Source organism: Akebia trifoliata, chromosome 2 (genome assembly GCF_017979445.1).
Source record: "Akebia trifoliata isolate Shusen 1 chromosome 2, ASM1797944v1, whole genome shotgun sequence".
Lineage (NCBI taxonomy): Eukaryota > Viridiplantae > Streptophyta > Magnoliopsida > Ranunculales > Lardizabalaceae > Akebia > Akebia trifoliata.
Window position 1 is genome coordinate 1,448,657 of NC_141376.1, and position 21,598 is coordinate 1,470,254.

The window sequence follows — 21,598 nt, forward strand, 5'->3', positions numbered from 1 at the left end:
AACTTCCAGTGACTTTACTAGTATAAGCCTTACGTTGTATTACTTTCATATGTTACTTCCTCAGACCGTTAATCAGAATCGTCAGTTTCTAATCGACCACCTGATGGTGCACATAACAAATATCAGATCACCACGATCAAGTGGTCCCATTTTTAATATGGTCGAACTAACGATGATAAGCATGTGTCGTGAAAGGTGCATTGAGGATGATAAACCACAGGATCACTCAACAGGGTTAAATTGGAAAAAAAAGGGAAAACTTTTAAAACCCTAAGTTCAAGGAACTTCATCCAGCGCCTTCTGCATCTACTCGCATTGCTTCTCAGTCTCACCTCTTCTCAGGTACTTTTGCTTGTAATGTTCGATCTCTCTGTTTCTTTTTTTTTTTTTTTTAGGGTTTATAGAATTTCTATGTATCTAAGTATTTTTGTTCCAAAAATCGAACTCGTTAATATGAGACTAACATAATCCTCTCTCAAATGATGCTTCAAGGTTTTCTAAGATTTCTTTGTCGAAGTTTTTTCTCCATTTTTATTTATTAATTTATTATCTTCGATCTCTCTGCCTTTCTCGATGCCCCATCTTTACTTTCTTACTAGGGTTTTATTTTCTTGCATTTGCTCTTACTCGTATTCGTACCAACTTTTGGATCACTTCAGTTCCATCACATCTCTTCAGTTATCTGCATTCATCATTTGTGTAGTATTCAAATATCTGTCCATTTTTTTTTATGACTTTTGTTTGTTCTCAACTTCCCAAGCTTCGATTTTTGGAAGTAATTTTTATTTATTTATTCTCAGAAGTGATGCGTTTCTCTCTCAAAGTTCCAAGCTTTCTGTCACATTCGTAGTCAGTTTTATGCCTGTCTTTATTATAATAGTTGTTGAAATTCTGATTTAATAATCTGCCGCAACTGCAGATCCATTAAAGCTCACTGTTTTTCATCAACCAGTGCCAATTACCTTCATTCTAACCTTATCTCATGCCGGTATGAATTTATTGATTGTTCTTTTAAAGTTGATTTGTGGTTATTTTTAATTGAGCGAATATGTTTTTTTTTAACTTTGATGATTGGATTAGATCGAGAGTCTGTTTAAAGATGAAGCTACTGAAGAAAAAGGGGAACGGGCCAGAATGGTGAGTCTCATGCTGCGATTCATGGCCAAGCTTATCTTTTGAAAATGAAAACTCCTACATTTTTCTGTTGGGTTTTGGTTTTTCATCCATTTTTACCCCTTTTTTGGGTAATCTTATGTTAGATGCTTGTATTTTCTATATAGGCCTCCTTTATTGGTGCGATGGCAATTGCTGATCTGGTCAAGACCACGTTAGGGCCGAAGGGGATGGTAAAAATTCATTTACAGCAATGTTAAAGTCTCCAAATTTATGCTTGGATTGAGTTGCTTGTTGATGCATTTGTTGTAGGATAAAATATTACAATCAACAGGCAGAGGACGTAGTGTTACTGTTACCAATGATGGTGCGACCATCTTAAAGTCTCTTCATATTGACAACCCAGCTGCGAAGGTTCTAGTTGGTATCCTTACGTTTTGATTTGTGGTTTGAAGGTCTAGAATTGTTATCGACTCGATGCAACTGAAACTCTGGTGTATTCTTTTGTACACTTCATTGAGATCATCATCATTATCAACATTGAGGCGTTTCCTGAAGATTTCTTACAGCCACTGAGATAAATCTCTTAATTTTTTTAAGTTTGTGAATTATCTGCATTGAGGTCTAATGCATTTATCTTTCTAAAATTCTTGGAGTCCTCAACTTTATATGTATTTTACAAATTAAAGTAAGCTCGCGTGAAACATTCCTCAATGTTTAACTTACAAAAAAAAAACATGTTATGTAATTAGTGCTCTTCCTTAGTTTAAGTTTATCAGACATTTCTAAGGTTCAGGATGATGAAGTTGGTGATGGGACAACTTCAGTTGTTGTTTTGGCTGGAGAGCTTCTCAGGGAAGCAGAGAAATTGGTTGCCACAAAGATCCATCCTATGACGATAATTTCAGGTTTGTTATGATCTAAAATGAAGGGTTCTTTTTTATGTTGATTAGCAGGGTTGGATTTAATCTACTTTTTTGGATTACTTGTTTTCTGTGCTTAAATTAGGAATCATCACCATAGATATATATATAAATACATGCATGATTTACTTATTGTACTTCTCATTTTTGGAGCCCTTGATGCTGAAGGGAGACACAATTTTGCATTGTCTATTTTTCATTGAATAATGATTGTTGATGTTGGGGCTTCAAATCCTTGAATCTTATGATTCACTTTTTCAGTAGAGTCAGAATAGATCCAAGTCCTTGAATCTTGATTGAAAACTGAAATAAAGTGTCACTGCCAGCTACTATTTTCATTTTGTCAATGTTGAGTGACAAAGAATAAGACCTTGATGTGGTCTTAGAAGGCACGAATTAGTGCTGCTATCACCAACCCCTGTAGTTGAAAAATTAGATCGTTTTTCCTTTTTTTGTTCTTTAATTTCTTTACACCAAAGTCTGTAATGGTTTCAATTTTCTATCTGAACTGTGTTTTTGGTATGATAGGTTATAGGATGGCGGCTGAGTGTGCACGGAATGCTTTGTTACAGAGAGTCATGGATAATAAAGAGGATCCAGGTAACGATTTGATAAGGAATAACAAGCGTTAGGTTCCATGTCTTCGTTGTTCTCTCCCTTACGCCTTCTATTTAAGAAATTCATGTCTGGGCCATTACCCCTTCGCAAATTAAAAAGCTTGTTGAAGTTGTAGCTCAGATCATAAACTGAGTGACATTGAAGATGGATGACAGAATTTCTTAACCGCTAGATATTACATTTATTATCAACAGTAGTTCTTCTTTCTACTTTCAGAATTTTCTAGTATATTTCTAATGTGTGCTCTTCCCTTGTAATCGTGCAGAGAAGTTTAAATCAGATTTGATGAAGATTGCAATGACAACTTTGAGTTCTAAAATTCTCTCCCAGGACAAGGAACATTTTGCAAAACTAGCTGTGGATGCTGTTATGAGGCTTAAGGTAATAATTAACCTTGCATTTTGTAATTCAAGATTTTGTTGTAATTTTTCCTGATGGCATTCACATTTTCTAGTTGTGAAATTTATTTTTCAAATACTAACCACTCATAGTATGAAGCTTAACATTATCCCATCTGTTTTTTCTCCCTCTTCTTTTAATGGGACACTGTTAAACCAAAAATGACATTATTTGTTCTCCTCTTTTCCAATTCTTTTTTTGACTTGAGAGTGGTTGTCATAATTTTATGTCTTTTTGAGAACCATAAACATCATGCATAAGTATTTGTGCAACATGAGGGAAAGCCAATTTGGACAAGTGCAGGTGTTTTGCCCCAGGTCTTGGGATGGACTAGCTGACTTGTCATATATATGTAATTATACTTGGTGGTTACATTATTAAGCAGTGTAAATATTCATCAGTCTAATGAATTTACGACATAATTTCTTGTCTTTTTATACTATACTCGTGTTATTATGGAATGATCCTGTTTTTTATTTATTTATCATAACAAGCTGGTTGGGCAAATATACCTATATATGATATAGTTATATTGTCTTGATACTCCATGGTAGACAACTTACCTAGACAGATGATGTCATTCTGTAATCTGTACCATAGTTCTATAGAAGGAAATGGTTGTGGTAACTGGTAAGAGCGCAAAAGTAAATTGGGGAAATGGGGGAGGCCTAAAATAGGAATATTCAAATTTCATGTATAAAGATATACTATATTGTTAGATACTATTGTGCACAATTGAACTCTTGTTATAAAATGTCTTATCAACTGTTGTAGTTTGAAACACTTATGTTGTCTATGGAGATACAAAAAATAGTTACAACCATTGATAAGACATTTTATAAAATATAAACGATAAACGATTGTATGTGTGTGCTTATATATACAAATTAATGTGCATTGAATTCATCAAAATAGGTTGGATATACCTACTCAACTACCTAATTGATTTCTTCTCATGAATACATATTGTCATGATTTTCCAATATTAATATTTTGGTCGATATTTACTGTTTGCCGAAATATTTTCAGCAAAATATTGTTTTTGTATCCTTGAAATTTGATTATTTCAATTGAAATTTTTTACCATGCACTGAAAAATTTCACCATGGACAATGATATCCATCGAGCTATATTCTAGAAGAAAAATGTTGAATTTACTGTTGAACATCGCGGAAATGGAAATATTTCATGGAAATATGTCAAAATTTACTTATAACTTTTTTATTTATTTATTACTACCATATCTTATGCAAGCCTATTCTATCATATAAATTGATGTCACTTGATCTTACACTTAATTTTGTTTTGCCTTTTAATTTGAAATTTTGTTGTTCTTTTTTCCTTATTTGTTAAACTTGAAACATCTTTTTCACTGTTTTTTGTCTTAACTATTCTCTATTTTGAATTGACAGGGCAGTACGAACTTGGAGTCCATCCAAATTATAAAGAAGCCTGGAGGTTCCCTGAAGGATTCATTTCTGGATGAAGGGTAGGGGCATACACATGTATTATTTGCACAGATGCAATTGAGTCGGGCAAACACATCGTTTCTTTCGTTTGTAAATGCATTTATCAAAAAAATCTATTAGTAACCTCCTTGCTCTAAAATTGGAGAGTTGATGCGGTACGCCATCTGAATTTTCTAGAAAGGAGCCACTCATAAGCATTCGATCATCCCATTCACATTCTCTTTATTGCCTACATAATCATAGCTCCTAACTGTATGTTGCACCAATCAAATCTTATGTATGCATGATTGAAAATTTTCAGCTTCAAGATTTTGGAGGGCCTTGTGTTGTTATTGGGCCCAACTCATGTATATTGTGTATTGAGTTTGCTTACCCGTGCCCCCCAGGGGTGCTTGTTTGTGCCTGGCTGTAAGCCTATTTTTAATATCACTGTGTAATATAAAATGTGTTGTCTTGTTTGGCTTGTAGGGGACATTCATGCACGAAGGATATCTGTTATTCTTGTATTTCACTTTTGACTTGTATTGTGGTTATCGTGCTTCCTTCGAGTTTATAATTTGTGCATATATACATATATACTAGATAATCGTGATGTATATAACATTATTTCCAGTTTTCTTTTGGATGACTATTAGGTTTACTACTCTTCTAATGCTTGAAGGGGATAAATTATTCTCCACCCCCCTCCCCCCTCCCCCCTCCACTCTTACTTTTGTCTCTCCCATTATGTCCTCTTGTTAATTTATTCTTTACTGGAGTACTATTCTCTGTATGCAGATTTATCCTTGACAAGAAAATCGGCATTGGCCAACCAAAGCGCATAGAAAATGCAAAAATCTTGGTGGCAAATACTGCTATGGACACTGATAAAGTTAAAATATATGGGGCTCGTGTTCGTGTTGACTCCATGTCTAGGGTTGCACAAATTGAAGGGGCAGAAAAGGAGAAAATGAAAGAGAAGGTGCAAAAAATCATAAATCATGGAATTAATTGCTTTATTAATAGGCAGTTAATTTACAACTTTCCAGAGGAACTCTTTGCCGACGCGGGAATACTTGCTATCGAGCATGCTGATTTTGATGGAATTGAGCGCCTGGCTCTTGTAACTGGTGGTGAAATTGCATCAACCTTCGACAATCCAGAGTCGGTCAAACTTGGCCATTGCAAGCTCATCGAGGAAATCATGATTGGTGAGGATAAGTTGATCCACTTTTCTGGTGTTGAAATGGGTCAAGCATGTACCATTGTATTAAGAGGTGCAAGGTATGTTTAATTTTTTGTTTTGTTTTTTCTCGAGAATTGTAGAATTTTTTCAATATGTGTTTTTTTCTTGTGTAATATCAGTCCATAATGTGTAGTTAATTTAAACTATTTAAAGTAGGGTTGGTATGGGACAATACACATGAGAAGATCGAGATGTTGAATCGACACAGGGTATTCGGACTACCTTATAAAACACTATTGAGAACAAAAGTAAATAAGATCGTTAATTGTTCATCTTTGGTTAAGTTATTGATAAATAAGAGATGGAAAAAAACGAGGAATTCTATAAAAGGGATGGGGTTTCAACATTTCTGCTTTTTATGGTTTCTATGCGATTGGTATGCACCTGTCACATAGCATACCAGAAACTAACCTTCACTTCTGATTCTATGGTCTTCAGCTTCTTCAATCTCTCCATCCTTATTATGTATTGTAGACCCGAGATAACGAAAGTGGTCACTTGGGGTATTTCTAGACCATCTATTTTTATTGGTTATTCCTTTCTTGGGTGTCATTACTAAATTTACACTCCACATACTGTCTTTTTTACTTATTTTAAAGCCTTGGACTCCGACATATGTCTCCATAATTCTAGTTCCTTTGTGTTGATTCTTTATCAAGTCTGCATAGTCCCATATGCTAGTTAGTTAAGGTCATGTAATGATGCTGTGTTTTCTGAGGAGATCTACTAGGTCTGTCCTGCCATCTGGTTTGTGTGTCATTTGTGCTGCTACGTCGTTGGCAGATTAACCTTACATTCCACTCTATAGCTATATTGGATTTCTGGATTCTTCTCCAACGCTTTCTCCGGTAGAGTTATCTTCTCAGTTTCACCACATTTAACATCGATCTCTTCATTTCAAATGCTCTAGTTTCATCGGTCCAATGCTGTAGGAACTTCAATTTGTTAAAACCTCTCCCCGCGGTTTAGTGGTTGAGTTCTGATATATGTATATGATATCTTTGTTTGCAGCTTTCATGTGCTTGATGAAGCTGAGAGGTCTCTGCATGATGCCTTGTGTGTGCTGTCTCAGACAGTGGTTGATAGCAGAGTTTTGCTTGGAGGTGGGTGGCCTGAGATGGTGATGGCAAAGGAAGTGGACGAGTTGGCTCGTAAGACTCCTGGGAAAAAGTCACATGCCATCGAGGCTTTCTCAAGGGCTCTCCAAGCCATCCCTACAACTATAGCAGACAATGCAGGATTGGACAGTGCAGAGTTGATCTCTCAACTCCGTGCTGAGCACCACAAGGAGGGGAGCACTGCTGGGATTGATGTCCTCACTGGAGCTGTAAGTCTACAACTCTGTGCCTGATGCACTAATTAGGCCATACAATGGTATTCATTTACTTGCTCACATTTTGGTGTGTTGTCTTCAAGGGGAAATTATTGGCCAAATTTCTAACCCACCTAGTATTCTATTAAATGCCAATTGTGTGGAGTCGCATAATATTTGAAATCCAGTTAATATATGCTGCCATTTCTTCGAGCAATTTAGACCTCGTTTCTTCTGGTTGTGGCGTTTGGCTAGGTTATTTGATTTACTTGGTTACACTTTACAGGTAGGAGATATGGAGAAGCTGGGGATATCGGAAGCCTTTAAAGTGAAACATGCAGTTCTGCTCTCTGCAACTGAGGCTGCGGAGATGATACTCAGAGTTGATGAGATCATTACTTGTGCCCCACGGAAGAGAGAAGATAGAATGTGAGACTAAGTTGGTGATTCTTGTCAGCCATGCAAGGGAAAAGAGATTCTGTTTATGTTTTGTGTTTTAATAGCCACTAGGTTCTCCTAAAATTTGCTATGATTGACTGGCCCTAGTTTAAATATTGGGTGAGTTGAAAATTTTGGCTTTGATATGTACTGGCTTTGGGCACTTAGGTTTTATTTGGGGGTTGGTACGTGCAGATGCTTTTGGAGGGGGGGGGGTTATAATTTGTCAATTTTAATGTCTGAAGGGAAGCCGCCGCCTTTGTTGTAAGCATCCTCATGTGGAGATTAGGTGTGCCTTCTTTTTGCATGCTTGTTTGGCCCCGCGCCCATGGGGGGGAACCTACTCAAATCATCTTGAATTATTTTGGATTGAACGTATGTTCTTCAGTGTTTTCCTGAACTGAGTACTAGTATAGTTTCCTCTTCAATTGCTTAGAAAAAACTGTTTAGTGGGAACTCAGTTATATAAAAAAAATGTTTACTCACGTGACCTCGTCTGATTTCACGAGGTAAATTGTCCCAAGTAGGTGGGGTTTGTCAATGACTGCAGCGTAATTAAGTGAATAATGGCTTCAAAATCTCTCAATTGATCTTGATTGACAACTTAAAATTTAAATCTTATGAGAGAATTAATGGATTGCTCAAGTGATAAATGCTCCTTGGAAGACAAGGAGATCATTTAAATCTGAAAGCTGCAGTGAATTGTCATTGTTATCATTATCAAAGAAAATGATTAATTTAAAAAAATAAATAAAAATCAAAGAGTTTTTTGAGTTATTTTTGTTAGACTATAAGAGGACTTTGAAATATTACCAAAAATGTGAAGGAGTCAAGGATTCTAAAATCTTGAAGTGAATCACCCGATTGACAGGGTCAAATTATATATTACTTGACAAGGGTTCTACCAAGATTCTTTGCTTACTCTGCAACAAAAGAACTGAAAAAAACATATATATTATAGTTGTTTGACTGCTGTCATCCTTACGAAGAAATTTATGTGTTACTTGACAAAGAATCAAGTGACCGAATTGTCCCATTTTTAAAATATGATATTGTATTCGCCACATTTTCTTTTGTCCCTTATTATTGATTATAAGGCTCAAAATTAAAAATTAGTAAATTTCATTAGGGTGTCCAGATCATTTAAGGTCAGAAAACTTTTCACTAGGAGAATCCGCCCTTGTAATTATCGGCTAAAGTATTCCTTCTTGGCCTACCTACATTAACAACATATTAACGTTAAGAGCTGGGATCTTTGGTGCCATTATTTGAATAATATATATCCAATGAGCTTTTGAAGATGACCATAAAAATAACTTGAAACCTCTTTCCTTAAACTCAATATCAATGGCAGATAGATGGATTTCATCATCTTCTCTATTATTAATTCTTCTTCTCATTTCTTTGTCCATTATTGCTGTGCACTCGGTTGTCAATGCAACTGTTCCCGCAGTATTCATATTCGGAGATTCAACAGCCGATGTGGGGACGAACAATTACCTAAACACCTGGGTCAAAGCAAACTACCCTCACAATGGTATTGATTTCCCTGGCTCGATACCCACGGGGAGGTTCAGTAATGGCTTAAACAGTGCCGATCTTCTTGGTACGTATAATTTAAGGGTATTATGGTAATTTAGACTTTGGATAGTTCTCCGTGATCACCAAATATTTTCTGATATATGTATGCATGCATGTGGTGCGGTAAGCCCAGCAGATGGGATTCGAAATGAGTCCACCAGCTTTTCTCTCTCTTATTCAAGGAGATTCTCCTCTCAATGAGAGTATTGTCAAGGGTGTCAACTTCGCTTCCGCTGGGGCTGGAATTCTCAATCTGACTGGAGTACATATGGTATATATGTATACCATATCCTCTTTCATCTAATTTTTTATTTTATCTGTGAAAATTTTTTTACTTACAAAAATGTCAATCCTAGATTTCACAGAATCCCGAACGAGTCAATCAAACAAATGCAGATTTTTGAAGGCATCCCCAATTTACAAATTTAGCCTCTTTAGGCTTCATGAGATTGGTCATCTGTGATTGTGTGAAATCCTGTATTGGTTTTTTTATGACCAAAAAATCTCTTCGCCTCTATATATAATATTTCTTTCATGTTACAACTTTAAGAACAATGTTAACAAAAGTAATATTATGATTTTGGATTTTAAAATCAATTTCAGAAACAATGTAGGCAAAGTACTCTGCAGGATTTTAAAAGTCTTGAGTTAATGGTCATAATCTGATTCTACATGTATTCTGCAAAACCTTACTATTACTCTAATTATTTTTTTTCTTTTAAAAGTAATTTTTTCTTTTTATTTTATTTTATTTTTATAAGTTGTAATTTTATCTTATTCAAAATTTGCTTTTGAAATTATTACCTGTAATTGGTTTGTGATATTAACAGCTCTACATCCAGGGGCGGAGCTAGTAAGGAGCTGGTGGGGCAATTGTCCCCACAGAACTTTGAAACACCCCTATAATTTCAACTAATTACATGCCCCATTTGTCCCCACTCCCTCACCTCTCTCCCCATTTGCCCCTACACCCTTCACCCATTATAAAAAAATCATGGCTCCGCCCCCTGTCTATATCTTTACAACAATACCCATATCAAGTATTTTAACATAACTATAATCCTATAGTATCTTCGATTAATTTATTTATTTAGAGAAATTTCCCAAAATGAGATAAAATTTTGACAAAATTACTATTCAGACTCATTGATCATTTTAATTCCCAAAACATGAATAGCAAGATCGCCTGTTATTCAAAGCGACAATCTCGCTGAATTTTTTTATTTTTTTTTCAAAATGACAATCTCGCTGGTTATAAAAGTGATGATCCTGTGCAGGTTGACTACCTCTTTTACATGCTACTTACCCATTTCCCTTTGTAATAAATTCTCTATGCTTGTACGGTTGTACCTAAGAACGCTACTGTTTAGATAGTCTCTATTAGTTAACAAGATACTAAGTAATACATGCATCCCAACAGATAGAGATCAACTCATTGGCCGTACAGATTGATCAATTTGCAATAGTTCGTGAAAACCTTATAAGGCTATTGAATCTCGAGGAAACGGATAGTATGCTCTCCAAGTCTCCCTTTTTAATTAGTATTGGAAGCAACGACGTCTTCCAACATTTCTATGGCAGTTATAATGTTTCTGAGGACCAGCAGCGATTCATAAACAGACTAGAACGCAGATACGAGGAACACCTAAGAGTGAGTTTTGTTTTTAAAAAATAAATTGAATTAAAAGGGAAAAATAACTCAAAGAAAAGATCCAAAGATTTCATGGCTCCTATAATTTTATTTCTTTAAAATGGAATTTTGCCTCCCTTGTGATTCTAATTGAAAAATAGGATATGAAGCACATTTCTTTTTTACTGTTTTTGGATTTTGCATGATCCAATCCCCAGTTAAATCACCCTTACTAAAAACAGAGGATGACCAAGATTCTTATGTGCAAAACGCGCCAAAAAGCACTATTCACGGACCTACGCACGTGCACATAAGCATGATCACTATGCCTCCATCTTAGCCACATTTTTCAGCCTCCACCAATAAGCAACGAGTCAGTGATTTTCTCACATAATCTCCTTGATGTGATATGGGCTAGAATCTTAGATCAGTAGCACCTAAGGAAAAAGATCTATGATTCTAGTCTATGCCACGTTAGCAGGAATATGTCAAAGGGGCGTCAGAAAATCATTATTCATAAGTAAATCATCTCTCTCTCGATAAATAAATATGTATAGGGTGACGTTCCAACGACCCTTATTACAATTCACATTCACATTGCGACACCATTTTTGTCTTATATGGCCAAAAAGGTTTGGAATGGGCTGATATTTTGTGAGGATGATCTCTGTAATGAGGGGATCATCCTTGTAAAAAATCATCCCATTCCAAAACTTCTAATCCCATCAAAATTAATTTACAAAAATTGGATGGTCTAAAATTTTTCAACTTGTAAACATGGGGCTAGAAATTTCATAATAAGCTGATTTTTGACAAGGATGATCTCCTCACCATAGAGATCATCCTCACAAAAAATCAGTCCATTCCAAACATTTTTGCCCATATAAGACAAAACACGGTGTCGCAATGTGAGTCGTAATAAGGGTCGTAGGAACCCGACCCATATATATATATAGGGTCACGTTCCGTATACCCCTATTACGACTCACATTGCGATACATCGTTTTGTCTTATATGGGAAAAAATGTTTGGAATGGGCTGATTTTTTGTGAGGATGATCTCTATGGTGAGGAAATCATCCTTGCCAAAAATCAGCTCATTATGAAATTTCTAGACCGTCCAATTTTTGTTGAAAAATTATAGACCGTCCAATTTTTGTAAATCAATTTTGATGGGGTTAGAAGTTTTGGAATGGGATGATTTTTTGCCAGGATGATCCCCTCATCACAGAGATCATCCTCACAAAAAATCAGCTTATTCCAAACATTTTTGCTCATATAAGACAAAATGGTGTGTCGCAATGTGAGTCGTAATAGGGGTCGTAATAACGCTGTCCATATATATATATAGGATTAGGATCCGTATACACATAAAGCTACTCATAAAGTTACAACGTGTTTTGTCTTATATGGGCAAAAATGTTTGGAATGGGCTGATTTTTTGTGAGGATGATCTCTATGGTGAGGAAATCATCCTTGCCAAAAATCAACCCATTATAAAATTTCTAGTCCCATGTTTACAAGTTAAAAAATTTTAGACCGTCCAATTTTTGTAAATCACTTTTGATGGGGTTACAAGTTTTGGAATGGAATGATTTTTTGCAAGGATGATCCCCTCACCACAGAGATCATCTTCACAAAAAATCAGTCAATTCTGAACCTTTTTAACCATATAAGACAAAAGCGTTGTAGCTTTATGAGTAGCTTTATGTGTCTACGGAACCCAACCCATATATATATATATATATATATATATGGGTTAAAGGTTTTGGATTGAGCTGAGTTTTTGTGAGGATGGTCACTATGATGAGAAGATCATCTTCACAAAAAATCAGCTCAATCTGAAATTTCTAAATCCATCAAAAGTGATTTACAAATTATTGACAAAAATTAACAAAAATCGACAGTCTACATTCTAAATCACTTTTAATGGGGTTAGAAGTTTCAGATTGGACTGATTTTTTTTTTTTTTTTTGGATGATCTTCCCATCATAGAGATCATCCTCATTAAAAATCAGCTCAATCCGAAACATCTAACCCATATTTTGAAAATTTATTAATGTTACATTGTTTTTACATATGTCCCTCGATTCATTCCTATATATATATATATATATTGGGGGCGGGACTTGATTTTAAAACCTTCTTCCCTTCCATGAGCAGCTCCCCGTGAGTGTTTTGCCGTATTCCTAGGAGTACAATCCCATGTTCAAGGTAGTAAATAATCCGACGGAGTAACCATAAGGGTAAGAAAAATAGTGCCTCTGATTGTGATGAAAAAATTATGTTTCCAAGGTTGTGAGTACAAGTCTTTATTAAAATTCAAACATGAGAAACATAAACTCAAAAACATTATTTTGATTCTTATATATGAAATACCTTTATTTAAATAAATCAAACATGTTCTTCCCTTTCTATTTCCTTATTATAAACGGTTGTGATAAATTAGATTAATATCTTGAGTTATGTTGGAGTGACTATTAAATTCACTGTGTTTCACACTGTGAGTTGACATAGAGGTACATACAAAACCATGGATACTTTTCAGTTGTATCTCGATGAAAAGAATCTTTTTGTTTTTGGTTCCGTGCACTCATCCACATGAGGACAGTGTAAAACGCAGTGAATTGTGCACTGACTTTGAACATTTTCCTAATATCTTTTATATGAATTAAAGAAGTCAATATATGACATGACAGATGCTATACAGCCTTGGAGCAAGGAAATTCGGCTTAATAAGTATTCCACCAATTGGTTGTTGTCCATCTAAAAGGACTTCTAATGACGTCTTGGGAGGTTGCACGGAGACATACAATGATTACGCTCGAGCATTCCATTCAACCATTGGAGATTTGATGAGTAACCTTAGTTCTGAACTGGAAGGGATGAAGTACTCTATCGGCAATGCTTACGAGATGGTGATGGATATCTTGCATGCAGTTCCACCCCGTAAGAGTTTCTAAACACAACATCATACATACATACATACATTAGGGGGAGTGTCTGGTTGCAGCTATACGTCCATACTTTTAGTTATTTTATTTTTTGGCTTCTAGGGGATTTTAGTTTTGAGTGCTTGCCCATGGGTTAATATTTCTTCTAAGGCATGTGGTTTTCATATTTATTGGCAGAGTAATTGTTGCAACCAAACACCACCCCTAATTGAGAGAAGTGGAGAGAAGAGAAATTCATCATGTTTGGATTGAAAGAAATGGAAAGAAGAAAAGAGAAAAATAAATAATTTTCTCTTGTTTGGATTGTTAAGTAGGGGAGAGAAGAATTAAAGAGAAAAAAATGTTAGTTTTTTTTCTATCCAAAAATAGAGAGAAGAGAAGAGAAACCCTTATAAAATATTTTACAATTCCAACTTTGCCCCTATATCTATTTTATGATATTTTAAAATTTCAAAATTGTCCCAAGTTCTCTCCTATCAATCTAAACATGATGGAAGAAATTGAGTTTCTCTTCTCTTCCCTTTTATTCTCTTCTCTGTTATGTTTGGATAAAAGGGAAAAGAAGAGAAACTCAATTTCTCTCTACTATGTTTGGATTGACAGGAGAGAACTTGGGATAATTTTAGAATTTTAAAATATCTTAAAAGAGATCTAGGGTAGAGTTGGCATTATAAAATATTTTTAAAGGGTTTCTCTCAACTTGTCTTCACTTTTAGAGAGAAAGAAAACTTACATTTTTTTTTTCTCTCTTCTCTCCCCACTTTACAATCTAATGAAGCGAAATGGAGATAAACTCATTTATTTTCTCTTCTCTTCTCTCCCTTTCTCTCAATCCAAACACAACGTAAAAGAAAATTGTTGTCTCATTTATTGAAAGTGCCTCTATGGACTAACTTCTATAATAATTGTAATTACGGCATCAGTTGTTTTGGTGACAATGTTCAAGAAGTGCTTCTTATATTTTTTTAATCATTACCATAAAAATGAAAGAAATTTTGTCAAAAAAACTCGTATTTTTGTTCAATCTGAATTCCAACAAAAAAAACAAAAAAACAAAAAAGTAAAAAGAAGAATCCGACTTTAAAGCGACCAGGCCGCTTCAAAATTTTGGGGGAACCCTTCTTATTACGACACATGGCTTTTTATATTTATTTCACGCCCTTTCTTTTTCATTAATATTTGGGATACCTCATTGGAAACACCGCGTGTAATTGAAAAGAAATGGTTCTACCAAAATTTTGAAGCGGGGTGGTGGCTTCAAAGTTTTTCCCCAAAAATAACTAAACAACTTTGGCTTCTCGATTCAAAGGCAATGTTTAGTAACACTTTTGAAGTCTGAAATCTGGAAACTAAAAATCAGACTTCTGAAATTTCATCTAGCATCCCTCATCGTGGGTTCAAAATTGCTGAATTTCAATTCTAAATTAGTTTGAACTTTGAAACAAAACAAACCAAAATAAAGCTCCTGAAGTCTAAAATTTAAAGGTGGACTATTTCCATTCAGATTTTAAAAGTATTCCAAACACACACTAAAAGTAGAGGCCATACCAAACAAGCTTTTGGACATTCAAATGCTTTTTATTATAGGGTTTTGTTAACGTGTGTGCCCTTAAAGTGCAATAAATATGCATTGGGATTAACCATGAGAGTATTTTGATAATAAAAAATTATTTTAAAGGAATTTTTGGTACAAAATTCAATTTCCATAGCGTTTTCATTGCACTTCAGTGTGTGCTCCAAGACCCTTAATTATAATGGATGGAAGGCTAAGATCAACTCCTCAAAGCAAGTATACGCAATCAAACTAAACCAACGTTGATCCTACAAGAAAAGATGGGAACTTAATTTTTATTTCCTTTTTTAATGGGTTCGTTGTCTTCAAATTTTGTAGGATTCAAGGAGCTTACAAGTGCATGTTGCGGGTCTGGGACATTAAATGGATATGGTCCTTGTAGACGAACATCTGACCTTTGTCCAAATAGGGAAGATTACTTGTTTTGGGATTGGTATCACCCTACAGAGGCTGCTGCGAAATTAGCAGCTGAAACCCTGTACGATGGCTCTCCACAATTTGTAACACCCATCAATTTCAGGCAGTTGGCTGAGGGTAACTAAGAAGGGACTGATATTGATGTCAATCCATATATATTTATACGATCAATTACATTTCAATAAATTGGGATCCATTGGTTTCATATACATTATTTTATTTTATTTTATTTTAATTTGTGACTTTAACCAACACCAACTGCATGTTTTTGTGGATTGGGCATTGGTTGACAAATCTAATCCATTCATTCGAGAGACAAGAAATAAGTTTATCTGAACTATGAATTGAATGAACATTTTTTATCGCATCCATCGATGTGTTCCATATGATTATACCATTCTAGTTATATCAATTGTCGCTATAATATACAACATAAAGAATAAGTTAATCTAGATTTTTATATTGAACTACCAAATTATATTTTTACAGAGTTGAACACAGTCATATTCACACAATCATGTATGTAAATATATTATTAAAAGAATAATTCTTAACAAGTTTTGGGTACAGTCCGGTTTTCAAAATACTATTCATATTAATAATTTGATATAAGTGAAAAATATGAATGCATACCCACAACAAGATAAAATGATGAATAATGATTTTTTGACGCCCCTCTTATACACACCCCCTGACCCATGTTACATAAGGGAGTGTGTGTTAAAGTAGAGGGGGCATCAAAAAATCACGACTCTAAATTTTTTTAAAAATCCATCTTTCTTAAGATGATTCATATAAATTCATGTAAGCATATGATGTATAAAGAGAAATTATATGAAATTATTTTTATTCAATGTGAAAATTATTTGTAAAGATGGTTCAACCAATTTTAAATAATCTCTTTTAAAACTAAACCAATAGTTCTCATAGCGTGTGGGGGCCTGTCACAGCTCACAGCAGTTGGAGGAGCTCAAGTATTTGGGACTTTTCTAGTGTCAGAAAAGGATAGCTAAAGATGCTTATACATTTCCTAGGGATTCCATTTGCACTTGGTGTTCCAATGCCTACAGATACTAGAAATTTCCCAACCACCTTGTATGGGTGGCGTGCAGGCTGTCTTCACCTAGGCATGGTCACAAGTGGGTACATTTTTCAAGAGAGCTGCTATTGACACTCTAATATTTAATTATTGCATCCCATTTCTTAAATTATTTAAATACAACCTAATGAAAGATTAAAACACACTCTTCAAACATTATTAAGATTTGGCTCAAATTATAATCTCAACATCACCAAACAGTATAGCACTTGTTCAAACAATTTCAACGATTGTGTTTCAATTATGATTAGGCTTATATAAAATTTTAAATCCAAAAAATAAAAATCTAAGGAAAAATCTAAAATAAGAAAACTTCTATTGACACCCCAACTTTTACTTATGCTAACCACCAAGGGGTTGGCTCAATTGCAATTTGGTAAATTGATACCCAATATGAGCAGTGGCTCCTCAAGGCCACCTGTGAGGGCATACTCATTTACTTGGTGTGTGTGTGTGTGATGTGTGGGCGTTGCACTTGCCCAAGGGAGAGATCCATATGCTTTGGCCTGGCCCTGGCTCACCCGATCCCACTAGTAGAATTTAATTTCGGATATCCCACAAACAAAAAAAAACAAAAAAAAAACTCTTATTTATACTTAACCTTTCAATATTTCTTTGATGAATCTCCATTTTATGTGTTAAACATGAAAAAATTTCGAATTTGATACACTATTCATTTTTATTTTCAAAACATGCTTTTCCAAGAATTTGTCACTTTCTAATCTATAAATTCGTGTGTTTGTCACTTTTATAATCAATAAACTTGTTGATAAAATATTAACGATTTTGTCATATCAGTAATTTTGTTTGTAATTTATCAACGAATTCGTTGATTATTAAAAGTGACGAAGTCACTAGAAAAACATGTTTTAAGAATTAAAATGAACAATGTAGCCAAATGGGAAAGTTGACATAAGTTGCGCACATTTTAAGAAAGGAAAATGTTGAAATGACACAAATAGAATACAAAATGATAAAAATGATGTGGTGGTGCACATAACCGTAGATACATTTTACTCGTATCTAATGAAAAATCATCTATGACAACGTCAACGACACCACGAGTTTTTTTCGCCCTTGTGTCACCCCAGCACGACTTGGAAAGGAAATGTCTCTGTTTCTTCATTTTTAATTGACGTTTAAATAAGTGAAAGATTGGTTAACAAATGCCAAAAAAAAGGTCTCTTTGAAACAATAGTCAGTGAGAAAAGTTGGGAAAATATGTTGCTTAGGTAACTTTTGTTAAAAAAATTTAAATTTCTATCCGCATTAAAGTGCTGTGACAGCTGTTCTTGGGTTGTTAGTTGATGGCGCTGACCGAAGCAGCTTCTTAGCTTCGTCCACAACAAAACCACGTACATGGACACGGAAGCACCAAGTAGTGACGAGTGAGGTGGTTCCTTATATGATGTGTGATCATTTCATACCCACTCCTTTCCATCTGTACTCAACTCAACAACGCCATCAATATTACACACACTATATCCGAAATTTCCAGTAATCTTCACTCTTCCACCTCACACTTCACACTATAAATATGATGGAAAGCATTCATCTCACTTCACAACTTGTTGAATTAAGAATCTCAACTTCAACACCCATGGCTCCTTGTTCATTTCTCTCTCTGGTTTCTCTAATGGCAACAACATTAATGGTTGTCGCTGCTGGTAATTTAAACCAAGATTTCGACATCACTTGGGGTGATGGTCGTGCCAAGATACTCAACAATGGGGAATTACTTACTTTGTCCCTCGACAAAACCTCTGGCTCAGGCTTCCAATCCAAGAGGGAATACCTCTTTGGTAGGATCGATATGCAGATCAAACTCGTCCCTGACAACTCTGCTGGCACTGTCACCGCATACTATGTAAGCTAAAACTAAAGTTCACTAATAATTTCCTCTCTCTCTCTCTCTCTCTCGCTCGCTCTCTCTAACTTTGTTTTTCTTTATGCAGTTATCGTCTCAAGGACCAAATCATGATGAGATTGACTTCGAGTTCTTGGGCAATCTGAGTGGAGATCCTTACATTCTTCACACTAATGTGTTCGCCCAAGGAAAGGGTGACAGAGAGCAGCAGTTCTACTTATGGTTTGATCCCACTGCTGATTTCCACACCTATTCCATCCTATGGAATCCTCAACGCATCATGTAAGTGTATCACCACAATTACAATATTACTCAATTTTTTTTTCACTTGTCTTAAAACTTGATGGGTTTGTTTGTTTCAATATTTCAGCTTCTCTGTAGATGGTACTCCCATTAGAGAGTTCAAGAACTCAGAATCAATGGGTGTTCCCTTCCCCAAGAACCAAGCCATGAGGATTTATTCTAGTCTCTGGAACGCTGATGAATGGGCTACAAGAGGAGGCCTTGTGAAAACAGATTGGACCAAAGCTCCTTTTACAGCCTCGTATAGGAACTTTAATGCGGATGCTTGTACTTGGTCATCTGGATCTTCTTCTTGCAATTCAGAATCTAGTTGGTTGTCACAAGAATTGGATGCTGGGAATCAAGAGAAAATGAGATGGGTGCAGAAGAATTACATGATCTATAATTACTGCACTGATACAAAGCGCTTCCCACAGGGCTTCCCTGTAGAGTGTGCCAACGCCAATCAGTCCTAGAGATCTCTATTCTCTACGCACATAGAGAGCAAGAGAGAGAGAGAGAGCATCATCACAAGGGCTAATTGTGAAATTTTTATTTATTTCTTTTATTCACTATCATTATTATTAATTTAGTTTTTATCATTCAAGCAATAGGAATTATAATATATTATTCTCTGTTTAAATAGTATAATATGAAATAAAATGTGTTTTGCTTTCGTTTAGCATATTATCAGATGCAATAAGGCCTTCTCCTTTTGTCCTCAAGTTTGGTGTACAATGAATAAAAGTGTGTAACTGTAGACTGTAGAGAGTGGAATCCAAGAAATTGAAAGAAGGGCACATAAGGTTTAGAATATAAAAACTTTCTCACTCCAAATATACACCTCCACATGGAATCAATGTTCGTTATCCCATCGTTTGAAAAATCACTCCCGCAAAACAACTTTAAAATCACTTTTGTTACGCGATACGCTCTACAAAGATCCAATTTTTTTATTTTTTTTCCGACTTTGATATGTTTTACTATTATAAAATATAACAACAACAAAAAAAAAAAAATCAAGAAATTTCAAAAAAATATAACAAGAAATGATGTCTCACAAAATCTCTCTCTCTCTCTCTCTTCAAACATAGAGAGGCTCATTTGAATAAGTAAAACGAGAGGGAGAGAGAGAATTGACAGATAGTCAAAACTGGAGGGGTCCAACATTCATATTTCATAGGCGTCCAGCATATGCGTTTGACCGTTGAGCTGGGTCAAGACTCAAGAGAGAGATCTTATTGACTTCGTTGGGTAGATCTCAAATTAGGGAGCGGATTGTTGATGCAAATGTATATTAATTGTATTGTTATTTATAATTACAAAATGGTGAGTATTGTTGATGCAAATACATATTGAGCAGTCAAAATCCAGTGGATGACTATGATGAATCTAATCGCACTGATACGAAGTCGTTTCTAGTGCACCTCCCTCCTCGCGGTAGCGTGGTACCTGTCAAAATCACTTCGACGCTTAAATTAGATAAACAGATACCCTAAAAAGATCTCATTTCAATAGTACTTATTGTGCTATTTATCCCCCCTAGCCCCTTATAAGATTTCCCCTCCTTTAAACTATAATCATGGGATCTCCACTAATCTGTAGAGTTGTTTACCTAATCGAAATTTTCTGAGTCAATAATACTTATCTACAGAGATCTCTTCCGAGATCTTTGGGATTGGCGTGTATGCATCAGTTTTATGATTTTCTTCTAACTTGGCATATCCTGCTTGACAGGCCTGGTATGGCTTATTGCTACGCTGCCCTGCTTGCAGAGCTGCACCTCGTATATTGTTCCGTGCTTGTTACTACTTAGCTGATTCGGACACGTGTATGATTTAGATTAGCCCGCAATTATTTCCTTTTACACATATCAATTATTTTTTAATTATAAAATACCTTTATAAAGTTAGTTTGTCCATTCCAAAAAATTAATATAAATTCTAATTTTTGCAGCTCATGTGCAATCGCATATATTTCCAAGACCTGGCCCGAGCCCATTTACAAATGGGTGGACCTGATCTTGACTGGACTTTGAAATGTAGCCCAGTTATGTACTTATTTAATATTTTTATGAACTTAGGCCCGTCAAATAAATCAGATGCACAAAGCAAACCGGACCGGGCCCATTTGTATCCCTAATTTCATATACAATATATGGTAAAGAAAAAGAAAACCGGATTGACTATCTGCGCACATCAAACATACTCTACGTACCTACTTACTCAACATGCACACGTAAGAAGCAAAGGGCCTGTGTGGATATACCTCTCCGTGTAAGAGCAAAAGCTCAATCACTCCCCGCAAGAGCAAAAAACCTCTCCGCGAAAGAGTAGGTCTTTGAAGCTTCTCCACAAAAAACAAAAAACCTCTCCCCGCAAGAGCAAAAATCTCTCCACGCCAAAGCAAAAATCTATCCAAACGTTTGCTAGCTCCCCGCAAGAGCAGAAGTCGTCAAAAAGCTCTATCCAAACGCAGTGAAAAATTCTCAACACACACGCACACTTAATTAAATGAGATTTTCAATGCACACACCCCATGATCTATCAAATAAAATAAATTTTTATTCTCTATGACCTACCTACCAAATCTCTTCTTTTTTCTCTTTCTCATTTCTTCTTTTTCTTTGTATCTGGAAAGGTTTTAAGGAGGGTTTTAATTTTTTATCTTATTTGTTTTTCGTACTCAAACTACTCAAA

General features: G+C 35.3%; 3 protein-coding genes across 4 annotated transcripts; all 3 read left to right on the forward strand.

Moving 5' to 3' along the window:
- The first annotated feature begins 185 nt into the window (after positions 1-185).
- Positions 186-7,897, forward strand: LOC147408628 (TCP-1/cpn60 chaperonin family protein). 2 transcript variants are annotated; one of them, XM_086420107.1, is made up of 12 exons: positions 186-342; positions 920-988; positions 1,081-1,137; positions 1,281-1,346; positions 1,426-1,537; positions 1,893-2,021; positions 2,565-2,636; positions 2,920-3,035; positions 4,466-4,542; positions 5,300-5,785; positions 6,759-7,074; positions 7,346-7,897. In XM_086420107.1, the coding sequence occupies exons 2-12, from the start codon at positions 983-985 to the stop codon at positions 7,490-7,492; spliced, it is 1,584 nt and encodes a 527-aa protein (XP_086276233.1). In that variant the 5' UTR covers positions 186-342; positions 920-982; the 3' UTR covers positions 7,493-7,897. The 2 variants fall into 2 exon arrangements, with proteins under 2 accessions (XP_086276233.1, XP_086276240.1); XM_086420114.1 differs by having other exon boundaries at positions 235-354.
- A 947-nt stretch (positions 7,898-8,844) lies between these two features.
- On the forward strand, positions 8,845-15,776 carry LOC147408629 (GDSL esterase/lipase At5g55050-like). Its single transcript, XM_086460031.1, has 5 exons — positions 8,845-9,103; positions 9,207-9,364; positions 10,499-10,729; positions 13,407-13,656; positions 15,553-15,776. The coding sequence occupies exons 1-5, from the start codon at positions 8,845-8,847 to the stop codon at positions 15,774-15,776; spliced, it is 1,122 nt and encodes a 373-aa protein (XP_086316157.1).
- Positions 15,777-18,283: 2,507 nt separating this feature from the next.
- On the forward strand, positions 18,284-19,624 carry LOC147408630 (putative xyloglucan endotransglucosylase/hydrolase protein 23). The gene is made up of 3 exons (XM_086420127.1): positions 18,284-18,617; positions 18,706-18,899; positions 18,988-19,624. The coding sequence occupies exons 1-3, from the start codon at positions 18,288-18,290 to the stop codon at positions 19,373-19,375; spliced, it is 912 nt and encodes a 303-aa protein (XP_086276253.1). The 5' UTR covers positions 18,284-18,287; the 3' UTR covers positions 19,376-19,624.
- Positions 19,625-21,598: the final 1,974 nt, after the last annotated feature.